This window comes from Lottia gigantea (assembly GCF_000327385.1).
Source record: "Lottia gigantea unplaced genomic scaffold LOTGIsca_32, whole genome shotgun sequence".
Taxonomy (NCBI): domain Eukaryota; kingdom Metazoa; phylum Mollusca; class Gastropoda; family Lottiidae; genus Lottia; species Lottia gigantea.
The window spans coordinates 1,437,984-1,455,040 of NW_008709073.1; the positions used below are offsets into that span (position 1 = coordinate 1,437,984).

Genomic DNA, 17,057 nt, shown 5'->3' on the forward strand with positions numbered 1-17,057 from the left:
TAAAGACTTATAAGAAATTTCCAAAACCTTCAATGAGTATGAATATAACCTCTGTAGTGTATTACGAAGACTCAAAGTGCAAAAGTCTGCTGAAACACCATATCATAATTTATAGAACAACAAAAAAAGACGCCTTAAAGAGATGGTAAAAAGGTTTTTCTAAAATTTGTATGTGTAAGAGCCTTTTGTGTTAAAACATATTTTGCGATTAGTGACGTCACCAAACACTTAGATTTAGTGTAATTGCAGGAACCACAGACGTCTGATCGAAAATTGGAATGGTGAAAATTGATGCTAACAGTGTCCCAGATACATATGAAAAATTAAGAAAACCCCTTTATAATCCCTTTAAATGATCCTATTTGACAAGAAAGGTATAGTCGATTTTTATATTTTAAAAAACTCCAAGAATTGGACATGCAAGAGATACACGTTACGAATATCTTATTCATTTTTCACATAATTGAGATTCTTACCTATCGTGCTGCTGAATGATCGAGATCGAACAAAGATCATACATTTTTCTTTGAATCTACGATCGTTTACAGGGATTGGAATAGGGAAACAATTAGTGCTGAAAAACAAAAATAGTTCACATTCAAAGTACATCGAATTTCAATAGGGTTCGTTCTTGAGAGAAATAGACCATGATTGGTGAAATAAATAAACAAAATAAACAAGATTAGCTATTTGACACTGCGTTAAGGTTGCCGAGCCCACGATCGACGTCAGGTGTTCCGAAAGTGTGATACGACAACGTAGTCACTGGTGACTCAAGAACGTCTGGCGATACCATAAGTTCAATGTCATTAATTAATGTCTATGGGACCATGTAGTCATTAGGTGGCATCTTTTTTTATATACATCTTACCCATGTTTTAATCTTAGCGTTATTAGAGCATGGAAGCTTTAAGAATTCCTTCCATTCACGATGAATCTTATTGTTCAAGACCTCATCATAGATCAATCAAATATAGTGACAACAATCCACTCCTATAGCCTGATCCGTGCCTACTTGATATAATAGGTCCATAATATATATGAAAATAAATGTAATAAAAATGACCAAAAAGAAATAACATTTCTCTACCTTGATTTAGCTGTATTACAACAGTCTGTCATTTTCTGATCTAAAATAAAATTAATAGGTATTTTTAAAAATATCAAAATTTCAATCAGGAAATATTGTACGATTCATTTCCGAGTTGCCCCATTTAAAATGTTGGTTACAGATCAATAGAGATCCAAACAGTCAGAATTCAATGTGATTTTAAATTGTGCCCATTTTAATAGAACAATCATATTTTATTTGAGAAAACCTGAAAGACTTTTTCTATATATTTGTTTGTTTTTCTGAAATTCCGTTCGTTTGTATTCTAATAAAAACCTGCAGATTTGAAGATACAAGAGTAATCTTTCCCCGGCCTTTTTCTATAGCAATGCTTTCCCAGGTTATTTCGATTCTTTTTTGTAAGTAATGATTTAAGAGCCGAATCATCCAAAACTACCCCCTCCTGCCTTTACCAAACTGTAATATTATCTCAACTTACTGGCTTCTACAGCTGTAGCAGTGACTTCGTGTTCAATGAAGAGAGTAAATAACCTCAACAAATCAGTGTGTTGGCTTCTTTTCGTGTATGAATTTCCCACTGGGCCTGGTCTTACTGTTGGGGAGCCAGATGCTGGTTCTCCAACCATGCCCATGAGTCCACTTACAGATTTGTCTTGGATGTTTATAGTGGGCTGACTACCAACTGGGGAATATCTCTCAGGTTGACTGTCGGCTGAGGGATATATACCAGGTTGACTGTCTACTTGGGGATATATACCAGGTTGACTTTCTACTTGGGGATATATACCAGGTTGACTGTCTACTGAGGAATATCTCTCAGGTTGACTTCCTACTGGGGAATATGTATCCGGTTGACGGCCAACAGGGGGATATATACCAGGTTGACTGCCTACTGAGGGATATATACCAGGTTGACTGTCTACTGAGGAATATCTTTCAGGTTGACTTCCTACTGATGGATATATACCAGGTTGACTGCCTACTGAGGGATATATACCAGGTTGACTGTCCATTGGGGGATATATTCCAGGTTGACTGTCCATTGGGGGATATATACCAGGTTGACTGCCTACTGTGGAGTATCTGTCGGGTTCTCCGACCAATCCTTTAAGACCACTAATGGTCCCATCTGGTTTTTTGCTATCGGGTTGTTTGTCTCTTGGGGAATATGTATCAGGTCTCTTAACCTCTGGTTCTCCAACCATTCCTTTCTGACCACTAATCGATCCATCAGGCCCACTCTTGCCAGGTTTTGTAATATCTCCTGTGGTCGGTTTATCGGGTTCTCCGACTATATCTGGTTTCTTTCTGCCATCATCCACTCCCTTATCGTCTTTTCTTCGGGATGGTCTTCCTTTTCTACCGTTGTCGTCTTTTCGGTCGTCTTTTCTTCCTCGTCTCCCACCACGATCATCTTTACGGTCGTCTTTTCTTCCTCGTCTCCCACCACGATCATCTTTACGGTCGTCTTTTCTTCCTCGTCTCCCACCACGATCATCTTTACGGTCGTCTTTTCGGCTACCACGTCTACTTGGTTTCCTTCTACGGCCACCTCGTCTTCTATCTTTTCTGTCAGTGTCATCTCTATCGTCTCTTCGTCCTTTTGTGCCTCGCAAACCCTTTCTATCATCCTTTCTATCGTCTCTTCTCCTGAAAATGCTCTGTCTTGCTTTCTTTCTTGGAGATTTTTTGGGAGTTCTGATTCTGGGTTCATCAACCTTACCCATTAGTCCACTAATCGAGTCATCAGGTTGGGAACTGACCGGTGTTTCTTTTTCAGGAGATGCAACGAGTGTTCCTAGTAAACCAAGAATATCACCAATTGCGCCTTGTGATAGGATTGGTTTTGATTCAGGTTGTGGCTTTGGTTGTGGTTTTGGTTTAGGTTTAGGCTTAGGTTTAGATTTAGGCTTTTGTATGATACTCATTAATCCCAATAAATCGGTGATCGAAGGACCGGCCACGGGCTGAGCTGGTGCTATGTCTACAGAAGGTGCAGATACCGGTTCAGGTGCAGGTGCAGGTGCAGGTACAGGTACACTTCCCAATGAAAGAAGATTTCCCAAAGATTGTAAATTTCCCATAGAAGGCATTTTGGGGCTTACTGCACTACTCTTACTACTGTCGTCATCCACTGATGTTTGTTTAGAATGAACGACAACACTGATGGCTCTTGCACTAGGTAAATCAGGACGGTAACAACCCTTTTCAGTTTTGTACAAACATCTGCCTTTAGTTCTCGGGTCACCTTTTTCTAAAAAAAATAAAATCATGTTATCAAGTTATGCAATTACATGATAAATACACAAAATAAGCATTATTAGGCATGTGAACTCTACATAAAATGATGCCAAGTAAGCCGTTGTGTGATATTAGGCATCCAAGGCAACAACACCAACCTCAGTGGTAATTCAGGGCTTGATGCTAACAGTAAAAATGACCTCACTTGTTCATATCTCCAAATAGGGGATCATACGAATACCAATCATCTTACTTACTATCATCATATTGGGGTTTAACGTCTCGTTTAAATTTATCCATAGAACTACCGACAGTTGGTTTGTTCACATTGTTACATGTTCCATCTGCTGTGCGATATTGTTTTCCCTTAGCGTCCGTACACGAAGTTGTTTTCCTGAAAGTTGAATGATCAAGATTGTTAAGAGACACCTGAGCCCCCCAAAGTCTGTCATTTCGACATCCAGTGGCGGCACTAGTTGGGGTACAGAAGTGGCATTTATCCCTTAGAAAAATGATTTGTACCCCCAATTGTATACCCCTGGCCCTTCATTTCTTACAAATTCAAAAATATTTTTTGTTAATATGTGTTTTCCCAGAAATATATCTCAGAGTAGAAACTCCTTTCAAGATGCTTCATTTGAGGCTTGCGTCTAGGGCACTTCCGCAGTGTTGTCCTATCCCGACAGTTGTCCGCCGATTTAGTCATTCTGTCCCCTATTTGTACACAGGAAGTGCTCAGAAGACTAGCGCCGCCACTGTTGACAGCTTAAATTTGGTACAATAGACAGGTATTTGTATCTATTTGTATTAGTTGTCTACTAATAACATTCATGGAGAGAAAATAATGCGTGCACACAGGTCGGAATGTTTTTATCTATCGTTGCTATCATGAGTAACAAAAAAAATGCTGAAGTGCAGACTTTCAATAATATTGGTCCTGAAGCTTATCTGACAGTAAAAAATATATAGTATTGCCTTTGGGTCAAAGATCAGATGGCAGACTCAACCACGGAATCTGCATCATCCTTTTTGTGGAATAAAAATCTTACCCCAATGTTGATGCCAGAGAGTTTCTATTTCTGGCTGGACTTGTTCCTCCACCCCTGCTACCGCCGTTCATCATCCACATCATGGCCGACACTACGCCTGGATCTGCAATATATCAATGAGCCGGATTAGCTTAAACTGGATTTGAGATCTTTGGGGCCTTGGGCGCTTACGTGGGCCTGCCATATACTAAATATTTGGAGATGCACCCGAACTGACCTCTCTTCAGATAGCTCACTTTTATTTGTTCTGAAGATTTCCACGTTAATACATTCATGTTGATTTTTATTTCCCATTTGTGATACTAGTACATGGCGTACTAGATAGGCCTCCAAAGACATACAATAATAAACTTGTTTTTTGTTTTATCATCAGTGGTTAGATTGTTCCAAATCGCACGACTTTTGATCAATTTGGTCAATTCCACTTGGATTAAGCTGGGTGAGTTGGTATGAAAGTATGCCAACTCCAAAAGGTAAAGAACCAGAAACATAAAAAGTGGACCGATGTTGACATTGAGGCACAGGCGTTAATCGGACTGACGGTCATGATGAGATTACTCTTTCTAGAAAAACAGTTAATTACAACTGACAACTGGTTTTAATGTCTGAGTTGTCGCAGGTAGCAATGCTAATTGTTCATTTATAAGTGATATGTCCTCTTTCTTGCTGCTTATTGGGGAAAGGAGGCGCATTCAAGGGATTGTAAAGTGTTTGATGACTCACTAATCGCAAAATATGCTTTATCACCCTTCGCGATTTGTGATGTCATCAGACACTTAGTTTTAATGGAATTGCAGGAACCACAGACGTCTGATTGAAAATTGGAATGGTGCAAATTGATGCTATCGGTGTCCCTGGTGCACATAAAAAAAAGTAAGAAAACCGCTTTACAATCCCTTTCAATAATTACGATTGACACAGAGATGTTGAAGATGGACACAATTTATAGCACATGTATTGCTTGCGTGTCCAACAATCCATCAGATTTGAACGTCCGAAATTTGCAAATTTCATCAGAAATTATTGAAACTTACCATAATCACTATCACTGGTTGAAGGTACCACAAGAAGCAAGGTTCCAAAAAGCAACACCTGAAACTTCATCTTGATATCAAACTGAAACCAGAATCATAGAAAATCCGAAAAAATAATTGGAATGGAGAAGCCTGGGTATAGTGTGGTGTTGGCAGCCAAGATGTAAAGGCGTAAACCATTAACTAATTTAGGCGACACCAAGCACCGTTCAACTTCGGTTTAAATTATTTATTAATAGTTGAGTCTATTTTATACTCCACGCACCACTGATTTCGTCATTTTTTAACAAGATAGTTGCCAATCATGAAGTTAAAATACAAGTTGCTTGGAGGTCAATAAAAATGTTAAAAAAAGAAATAAAACCTATGAGCGTGACACATTCTGTTGTTTCACCTGTAGATGTATTTTTGTTTTGTGATTCACTTTCACGTATTTTGAATGTACACATGAATTGTTTATCACAATAACTGAATTGGAATTTTTATACATTAATAAGTAAATGTAAAAAACCAGACCGAAACATCTTCCTCTATTCCAGCCGCTAATGGATATTTTGACAGCCGACAGTAATAAACTTGTCCCAACTGCCTTTGGAAATCATGTCATGAAAAATTTATCTTGAACGATTTAAAAATCATACCAGTATTTCCTATAGTAGTATGTGACTGAATTAATGTCCAGGATTAAGTTCCAAGTGGATGATATTTCAGCGAAAAAACATATTTTTCTATAATACTCTAATGTTACCAAAGATTGTTTTTGCCAATCGACCCAATCTGGACATTGACCCCGATGAAACGTTATTTTGATCAGCCCCATTGTCGTCCTGAATCACCTCCAATTGCCACCGTTGAGTCTCGACAATGGTCAAAAACGGGAATAATCACAGATGTACTTCGCGCGATCAACACGTTTTAAGAACGCGCTGGTACGTACCCGGTAGTGACCGCAATCAAAACAATCCCTGGACAAATTTGGGTGTTAATGAAAAAATAAACATGCTTACTGAACAAGACTGCACTCGGGGAGAAAACTTCTACGGCAGTTCCAATCTGCACTATTGTACTCTTAATCTTGTAAGCTTTAACTCGTAAATCAGGCAAAAGATGCAATATTTATGTGAAGTTTGTATAGTTTATGGCCGGAATAACCACTTATTCATCTTCTTATTTTAGAACACCATCAGGGGCGTCGGTTCGTTGATTGGGTTTTATGTTTTATGTTAATTTGAATAACCATTTTTACTTTAACTGTCACAAAATAATATGCTACTTGAGGCATTTGATAGGGATTTAAAACGTAAAATGTCATGTTTTACTACATACGTACTAAAATAGAAACCTTTTAAAGTCTTAGGATTTTTGGATACTAAGTTATTTTAACCTGTGGAATACACCCATTTTGAGCCCGAGCCTTTAAAATGCTGTTTATTTACGAGGATTGACTGAATAGGACTGAAACAAACTCTTGAAACCAACAAAATACACATCAATGAATCATAGACAAAGAACTGCAACTTTGGTGTTATTATTGTCTTTGTAGACCATCTTGTGAACCTACCAATCTGAAAGATGGGTGCTAAAGATCTTGAAAGCGGATAAGAAAACGCATCATTTTCTTTGCGTCATCATGCCCATGATTTATATAGCTTGATTTGGCCCTCAGAATTTCAGAATGGAATGGGACTATGTAGATAAGTAAATGAAAACAATCGACTTCGTATGATTTTACACAGTATGGTTTAGAACTTTTCACCCAGCCCTCGTTATTTACAAAGCATACAAAGGCATTTCCGGTCGTGCTTTAATACTAATTAAACAGTAATCTAAAAAGTGAAACACGTCTTGAAAAATGTCAGCAAGAGAACATTCTCATGTGAGCTTCTAGTTCTAATTTCAAAATTGAACAGATCAAATTTATACTTTCACATGGAAAATTGTCATTAAATTTCAGACAGCACTTGGTCTCATTCGACATTGGGTTCGATTCTCTCAAATGTACACACCAAAGATGGAACAAATATTTCATTGCGAATTGGTATAGGTGTAGTTTTCTCTTATTAATTCTACCGGTTTCTCAGACGTAATGTAGGCCCTTTGTCCCTTTTAAGTAAAATTTCTCTTGGCTTATGTCGAAGGAGATAAGGCTTTTAAAAAGAGCTCGCTTATCCGTCTGAAATTTTATTTAGCAATTATTCTGTTTTTTCAAGTCATTTAACCTAGTCGCCTACTTGAAGTTAATAATGTGGGCGGTTACATTTACGAGATTTTCGAATCTGTCAACAACAACTACTAAGCTAGACATCAACTGAAAGTTCAAATTTGACATTTAGCCTTTGAATCAGCAAGTCGATATTCTCGTCTTTAAAATCATCACCAAATTAGCCTAGTGTTCACTTAGCTCATGTACTAAAAATATCATTTCAGAATCCCAATCTCCCAAACTAGATGTCCTGTTTGAAAATTGCGGATCGATAGAAAGGGACAGTCAATGAAAATATCTTTTACGAATTCCAACCAATTAGATCTTTAATAGCCCCGTCACACCAGACTGTTACAATTTCCGATCTTACGGTCGCATGCAAAGGAAAACGCCAGCAAAAGTCCCTTAAAATTACAAATTCTACAACAATCGCTATCAACCTGCACAATATGCGACCATATTGCATTCCCAATGCGCATTTCTATTTAATTAATGGGCTTGGTGCACTTCATTTTTATTGCGTTATGAAAATATTACGACGCTTATCTTAAGGCATACTCGATTCCGTGGCGATCTCAACAGTGATAACTGGCGACAATGGCGTCCATAGTACGGTATCTGACGCTTTCTTCACGATTACACAACGCTAGAAATGCGACCTTCACATGCTCTGAACTAATTTTATGCCGTCGCAGCAGCTCCGATGTGACGGAGCTATTCCAGAAACCCATCCAACCTTTCAAAGAATCCAATAGCTAGCTAACTTATTTTTGTATTTTCATCATAGTTTTATTGCCTCAACTTCACTATATCATAAGCAATTAATCGGATCATATTCTTATACATGTCATAATTTTAACGTTATTTACTCGGAACTAGATATTAAAGACAATTTAAGAAACAGGTGTGTAACGCTTAAATTGACATAAACTGCCATCGTTTTTAACAATGATCTTCATTTCGAAGGCAAGTTTGATCGTGATTATAATTGTGGGAAAATTAGTCACAAAACGACTCTTAAATGTACATTAGCATCGGGTTAAACGATTTACACGAAAAATGTAAACCCGAATTGGTAATTTTCATCTTTGATTTCAGAATGGCCGCCAATGTGGACAAGTATTGTTAACTATCTTCTAAGCTAATACATAATATCAAGACAGTTCAATCGTCTATACCTACATTTTACGGCTCTAGGAATCCACTGGTGTCAGAAACTATATAGAAACACTTATGGCTTGAAATCTAATATGGCTGCTATTTAAAGTTATCTCAATATTCCGATAACTAGTAAAGATATCACCACAGTTTCAACGGGTCTAGGGAACTAGGAATTAAATGGCGAAAAATATGCGGGGAAAATAATAATCCAAGATAGCCTTCATGGACAAGTAGGGCTGTGTATTGCGGCTGAAAATCGTATTGCGATATAGGGATTGCGATACATGTCCCTGTATTGTGATACGTATTACGATATATTGCGAAACGTCGTTCAGTTGATATTTCAGCTTTTTTTCCCAATTTGTGAGCAACTTACGTTATGTTATGCATACCACTTAACAAATGGTCATAGATCTTTTATTATTAAGTAGGCTATTGCTTTCGTTATTTCTTTAGCTCTTAAGGAATTTGGTGGAAGCTGTAGGCCCCTATGACTTTTTTATTACTAAGAAAGGTGTATATGTTTCCCTGACCCTGTTGTGATTGTTCTCTATCCCCACCACCTAATTGTCTATTTGGCACATTTTCGGATGGCATTCTTGACGGATGATGTCTGCGCATAGAGGCCCTATGTGTTGTTAGTTAGTAGTTGTTATTGCAGAATTTTATTTCCATTGCACATATTCTACATATAGCTGCTTCACGATGTATTATTCCATTTTATTAAATCCAAAGTGCTTCCACACAGCCGATTTTCCCTTTCCGTTACTGACCAAAATTCCTCCCAAATTTGACATTTTTTCAGCGGTTGCCATCATAGATATCATATAATAGACTATTATAAAATATCTATGGTTGCCATGCTGCCATAGACTAGTTTTTTATTGTCGTAAAACGTATTACGACATTATTTATTTTCTATAATTAAAACTAAAACTAACGTCATATTTAGTAAATTTAGCTTAGTTTGAAATTTAACAACGATATTAACGCGATTACGTTTTATTTAAAGCAATAACAACACCAATTTTGAAGATGTAAATATTACGACAACCACAACTAGGGTCTGGCACATGAAAAGTGAAAGTAGAGTAAAAAAAATCGTCAATATCGATACACGCAGATCGGTATCGATATATTTCTTCCAGGTGTCCCGTATCGCAATGCAACGATATATCGATTATTTCCGACAGCCCTATGGACGAGCCAACATCAATCGGCACAAAATGTGAAGGATAAACCATCTAGAAAATTCCGAGATGTTGGTGTAAAGCTACAGTTACTGTCACTTGACAATTTAGCATTGTAGTATTCCCCGTCACAAGAACAAAGTGACATGCAGGGAAGTGCAGACTTCTTACACCTGCAGCGAATAAAGGGATCCTTTTTGTGTATATAATCCACATAGGATAAGTCCCATTACAGATCTTTTCTTAGAACAATATCATTTTAATAATTTATTCATTACCTGATCATTAATATTGATATGATTTGATAATAAAAGAAGTAAAATTGGACCCTCGTTACTTAAATTGCAAAAGGTAGATCTCTAGATGTAATCCTCACATCTCTGTCCAGTAGGTAAAACAGCTAATGATTTCAATATTGTGAAGGTGTTATCGGGGTGGGGGGATTATGTATTTTGTGAATAGGGCAGACATGGAACAACAGTTCCGAAATGATGTTATTGAACTTATCCGAAGATCAAGGCTACGGTTCATGTGGCTTGGCGAAGAATTTGTCGAAAACTATCTAAATTTAAGTGCACAAAGCTTTCACCTGTATCATTCACCACTGCGTTTTTTCGTGGAGTATGGATTTATTTAGCGTATATGATGACCAACATGGGGCCCCCGGAAAATTATTGAAGGTGGCGATCTTCGCCTGAAATTAACAAAGCTTTAGTTCCAGATACATCTAAGATCCTTGTCCTAGAACACCAAGCGCAAGGTATTTCAATGAACAGTCTGTAAATATAAGTTTGAAGCAGTACCTTACTGGCAAGATGTGTCAGTATTTTTTTTAGAAAATCCTTGTTTTACAAGGATGAATGACGGATAAATTTTTTCTCAATTTTGACTAACAATTTATAACACAAATTTCAGTTTTGACTATTCAAGTTGAATTTTGATTCGCCTTTCCTTAAAAGTCGGTAGTAATTCAAAATGTCCTAGTTTTAGCAGATCGATCTTGATGATGACGGTAGTTCCGAGGGTTGCAGTTTTGTTTTCTAGAATTGACAAAAGATTTTCGCGAAAATATACAATTTTATTTGATTCGCAGATCGTCACGATAAATTCTAATTTCGTCTAATCAGTGGAAGTATTGACTTGCAAACTCGCAAACTGGGATGAGATGCCCTCAAATTCATTTCTGATCCCTTACAAGAAAAATCTGACTTACCTCTCTTATTGTATATTATGGATAAATTGCACATCAACAACAAATATTTATGTGCATAAAATTCTATATAAAAATCAAGGATTATTCTGTTTTATTTTTACAGCTGCTGAGATTTGGAATTTATGGCATTTATTAAAATGTTACACATTGTGAAAATCAAATTATATAGGGTAAAGTTAGATGTATTTAGACATATGGGTATCTATAGTCGTTCAAAGATATTTATGGCCCTATGTTGGCGATTTCAATCGTTGACCAATATTGGGATAGGATGAATTATAATGAATGTTAGTTTTATAGAACTTTAAATAAAAATTATTGTAGAAATCGTTGAAAAATATATCGTATTCTGTCCGTTAAAAACACAAGACGAGGTGTATATAAACATATATAGAAAAGACGTCTATAGAAATAGGAAAAGAGATTCCTTTTTTTTTTCGAAGGAATTATACGATATTTATACATATCTAGTACTTCAGAAGATTATTAACATATATTCAAGAAAAAAATCCCCCCCCCCTCCCTCACAAAAAATGGCGTATTTGTCCCTTTAAAACAACGTAAAAGCACCAATTTTGTGTTTTTCGATTAAGAAATGCTCTGAAGACTTTAAATGGAGCAAATGGAGTGTAAATACTAAACTTGAGAGTGACTGTCTGATTCGTCGCGGATTTTGTCGGTTTGTGGACTTAAATATACACGGATTTGGGGGCAATATGTTTATGTGTATAATACATGTCAATGTATTGTTTATGGGTTGGGGTTAATGTGGACTTTAATTTGAAGAATTATGCAGTAATAAATGTAGATATTTTTTGCGGTAAATTTGAGATTATCTGACGTGATTCGGAACACTTCATTTATTTTTATTTCTAAGCAATTAAAACAAATAATCCAATTTAAAGTCATTCAAACATTTTAAAATCTGGAGCAAATTGTCAGAAAAATGACTTTTTGAAGGATGGAGACGAGTGATTCATTGATAAAGTTTCGGCAACTCAAAACAATTCATCACAGTGAAAAATATTTGCAGACAGGCACTTAAAACTGTAATAAAATTATCATCATTTAAACCACGAAATTAATGCGCTCTGGATCACGAATTTGAAATAATATGAAACTTATTAAATTAAATTAAAGTCAATGGGCGGGCCTTATAAATTATTTTTTACTAAGAAGGTCTGAACGAACTATAATACTCAAATGTCGACGTTTATGGGGTTTACCCTCCCTCTGTTTTTGTTTTTACATACGTTTTTTGCCGCAAAATTAGTGTCAGCACGGAAATAACTATCGGATTGTCAGGGCTTCGTGACTAGCAGAGATTTGTAGTCACGGGTTATATGTAGAAGCCTGAACTCTGTATCTGCTTCATCCCATTCCATGTACTTGTGGGATCTCTTTAGCTTAAATTGCTCATCATAATCAATCCAGCCTCTTTAACTGCGATTCTTGGATTCTAGGGGGACGAGTAAGTACTCAAATACATGTATTTAAGAAAGGCACCCGTCCTCAATTCTTAGGTTATAAGATTTCTTAGGCTTTTCTTGAACACATTTTCTCATGTGTGCCAAAGTAAAACGTCTGTTATTCTTAGATTGTGCCAACAGACCCTTTAGGTTTAATAGCGTTGAGAGATCAAGAGATTCCACTCATATTCTTAAGAAATAATTCATTAAAATTAGGTAAATAATCACCTGTTCCTGTCACATTAGAGGATGTAGGCGAACAACTAACATCAGGGATTTCTTGTAGATAACTGCATATCATTGTCGTCTTCTACAATGAATTTCCTTCAAATAAAATATTTTTTTTCGTTCACTGTCCATATAAATCTTCTTCCTGCATTTATACATTATCTTTCCTATTTTCTTTTTTTTCACTGTCGTATAAGGAGTTGTTGATGGTATTCTTGTTTTTCTCTCCGTGTATAGCAGTAGTTCTAGGTTCTTATGTCCAGATAATATAAATGTCATATTTCCTAGGAATTCGTCTTCTCAACTTTCTTGTTTTCCTCTCCTTTTCCTCGCTTTCTAATTGACGAGAAGCCGAAGTCGGTACCGTGTAATGATGCTATGTATTTAAAAGTTTCTCAATATAACCTACCGTCAAAAAAATGCAGCACATCGATGGCTCAGAGCACAGACCGTATAAGTCCATTTTGGTAATTTTTCACTTTTTATAACAATTGTATAAAATAAATCATTCTGCATCTTATGATAATATTCGTTTGACCCTTATCCCTTTAAAAAGGGGAGATAATCCCAATAATCCATTTGGTTTATCTCCACAAGTCTGATATCTTAAAGCACAAATAGAATATGTCCGGACATATACGCTTTGTGCACAAAATATTTAACTTTTTTTATTTCTATTGGTGGACATATTCCATTTTCGCATCAAAAAGCACATGGTTGAAAAAGTTTTTGGTGCATTAAATTTGAAAACAAAAACAAGGTTTGTGTTTTTTGTGTCATTATAAGTCTTCTTCGATTACTCTATACAATTTAAATGAAGTCAAGGCACATTGTTGATACACACTGGTGATTTTTTGATAAACATAAGTCAGGTCGCAAGTGAAATGACCTAGGTCACATGTGAAGAGCCTTGTTATAGCCTGAAATCAATGAGATTTCTTTTTCTGTATTGTAGACATGGATAAGCTCTTCACAATTGACTCAGTGTTGAATATGTTGGATGAAAATACTCCACAAAGTGATGGTACCACTGGGAGTGATCAGTTCTGGCCCGATGAAATACAGAATGAAGTTGAAGTTGAATCAAAATCGGTAGATCAAGTCATTGTAGAAAGCCTTAAGCTGATTAATGAAAATGAAGATCCAAAATCAGATGAAGATTTTTCTTGTCAAGATGACTATGTTGATGACAGAGCAGATGAGACATACATCCCAGAATCAGAAACCTCTGATAGCGATAGTGATGAAAAACATGTGTCATTTCAAAGTGATCTTGTTCCGCAAGAGGTTCCAATAGCTGGCCCCTGTGATCAAGAAACACCAAGATCTAGGAAAAGAAAGCGGGACCCGTCTCAATGGCAACGAAATGTTCGACATCGCAGGAGGGTTAAAGGCGAGTCATATGTAACCCGTCGAGGGAAACGGGTACCACAAAAAGGACCAAAGCCAGTAAACTGTCTGAACTGTCGTTTCAAGTGTAGTACGTTGTTCAATGAAGATGAAAGAAAACGCATTTGTGGTGAATATTATGCTTTGGCTGATAATGCAAGACAGAAAGATTTTTTATGTAAACGTGTGAAAGTTTTAAAGGTCTATCGACATCGTAGTAGGCATAACAAAAGCAAGAAGAACAAATCATGTGAATACTCATTTGTGAAACACTGTAGCGAATATCGAGTATGTAAAAAGTTTTTTCAGAGCACATTTTAAATATAGGCCATTCAGCAATCACTACAGCAATCACATCCATTGATTCCTCTGGCAATTATTCTAGCGATGATGGCACACCAGCAAAGACACCAGGGAACAAGATCAAGCCTGAAAGGATCGCAAATGTTAAGACCCACATCACATCCTTTGAACCTGTTGAATCCCACTACTGTCGAAACAGACAAAGGCTCATTACCTTCAGTGTGATTTGACCATCAGTAAAATGTATGATCTCTATGTCAACGACTTTTGTCAAAGAATGTCGATAAATGATCCAGTCTCAAGCAGCAAGTATAGAGAAGTTTTTCTCAATGATTTCAACTTGAGATTCTTCAGATCTAAAAAGGATCAATGTTCCATATGCAATGGCTATTATAATGCAGTAGGTGATGATAAAAAAGTCTTAAATCAGATTGGGAAGAGCATAAAAGGCGTGAAAATGAGGCACTAGACGAAAAAAGGCATGACAAAGAACAAGCCAAATTAGACAAATCCTTCCGTTCAATATCATTTGATTTACAGGCCGTTCTGAATTTACCACATGCTGGAGACGCACAAATTTACTATAAGCGAAAACTCTCAGTGTATAATTTTACAATTTATGAGGCCCATTTCGGATGGAATTTGCTATCTCTGGAATGAGTGTGAAGGGCAACGAGGCTCCTCAGAAATAGGCACATCACTTTTGCATTATTTCCAAAATCTGCCAGATAGCGTCACCCATGTTGCTTCATTTTCTGATACCTGTTCAGGTCAAAACCGAAATCAGTATGTTGCATCATCCATGCTTTATGCAGTTCAGAGTTTAAAAACGCTCGAAATCATTGACTTAAAGTTCATGGAATCCGGCCACAGTTATATGGAAGTGGACTCCATGCACTCTGTGATTGAAAGGGCCACAAAACATGTGCCTTTATACACAGATAGTGAATGGGTGGCTGCGATTCGGGGTGCAAGGCGTAATCCAAGGCCTTATATAGTTAACCATGTACAACATCCATACTTTTATAACATGAAAGAATTGGCATTTCATGTCATGAAAAACAGGACGAAAAACACAGCTGGAGACAAAGTTAATTGGATGCATATAAAGTGGATGCGATTTACCAAAAGTAACCCAGGAATAATCAATTATAAGTATAACATCAGTGATAAAGAATTCCTCACTCTTGATACAGGAAAGGGTAATTCAAAAATAAATCTTTCGAAAGCATATACGAAAATGTTGCCCATTTCCAATGCCAAGAAATCAGATCTTATGAGTTTACTGTCATCAAGAGTGATTCCACCCAATTACTATCAATTTTATTCTGATCTCCCATCTTCAAGACGGTTGACAAACGTCACTGATAATGATGATGATACCGACTGACAATACTATTACGTTAACAATAAAATGAATGAAGAAAAATGGAATTACTCGGTCTCGTTTTTTTTGTTTCTGATAGAGATTAAGCAATTTTATTGATCGCAGAAAGCAGAAACTATATCCTTTTTGAATTCTAGGTGAAGATGAAAAACCAAATCTCTTTGATTTCATGAAATATTCACTGTTATAGAGCAGACAAAATGGGATAAGTCCACAGTTTTTACGAATTATTCAGTACACAATCAGAATATGTCCAATTAAGTGTCCCCACCCCCTCAAAAAACAATTTCAGTAAAATTTTGTTTGCGAAACTATAACAGTATGTCATATGCATTGTATTATCAAAATATTGTGAATCTATCTCTAAATATGTGCTGGTACGAATTGTTTAAAACTTTAAAATGCGAATATCTCAAAACAAGAAAAAAGGACTTATACGATTTGTGCTCTTAGCCATCGACATGATTGTTGTTGATGTCACAAACAAGCTTCTCTGTAAATTCTACTTTAGGTTGTACTAGAGATGGATACCTGCAGTGGACAGATAGACGAATAACATTATATTGTTGTGATCTCACCCACAACAAAACCATCTAGGACGAAGTGAACGGAATTTTTTTAAATCACCTATTGTAGTTGGATTATCTTCAAGAAATCATTTTCAGTAAAAGTTCGGAATGTGATCAGGGGTATATACATTTTGAAACTAACAACGTGGTGTTGTTGGCAGGGATTGAAATATTAGAGGATCTGTAAAAATTTCAGCTGAAGTTCAAGGTGGTCACAAGCTCCTATGCGGGGTACAAAGGCAGATTTTACTATTTTAAGATGTTTTGCAAGTCGGTATCTTCATTAGAAATTTTCATCCCTCAAACCAAATTTTTAGTACCACTTGCTAGAAAAAAAGAGTATATCTGTGTTCGTTTATTTTAATGCAAGAAATTGACTATAATTTCTTGAGGTATATAGAACACAATCTAAATATCAATGTCACCTTGGAGTGATCCGAGCAAGTTGGAACAGTCTTTGAATTGGGCGCCGTAACTAACAAATATGGGAAAGTAGTTTTTTGTACAGCAGGAGACATTTCTAATTGCTAAACGTTAATAAGATTAATT

The 17,057-nt window shown here is 36.4% G+C and overlaps 2 protein-coding genes across 2 annotated transcripts; one reads left to right on the forward strand and one right to left on the reverse strand.

The window, feature by feature from the left end:
* Window positions 1-1,749: 1,749 nt before the first annotated feature.
* On the reverse strand, window positions 1,750-2,268 carry LOTGIDRAFT_77105 (hypothetical protein; the record flags this gene model as incomplete). The annotated part of the gene is made up of 1 exon (XM_009057913.1): window positions 1,750-2,268. A coding segment is annotated over one exon (519 nt), but the record flags the coding sequence as incomplete, so codon positions are not given.
* An 11,549-nt stretch (window positions 2,269-13,817) lies between these two features.
* LOTGIDRAFT_162083 (hypothetical protein) lies at window positions 13,818-15,212 on the forward strand (the record flags this gene model as incomplete). Its single annotated transcript, XM_009058019.1, has 2 exons — window positions 13,818-14,537; window positions 15,093-15,212. 2 exons carry the CDS (start codon window positions 13,818-13,820, stop codon window positions 15,210-15,212), a joined length of 840 nt encoding a protein of 279 aa, XP_009056267.1.
* Window positions 15,213-17,057: the final 1,845 nt, after the last annotated feature.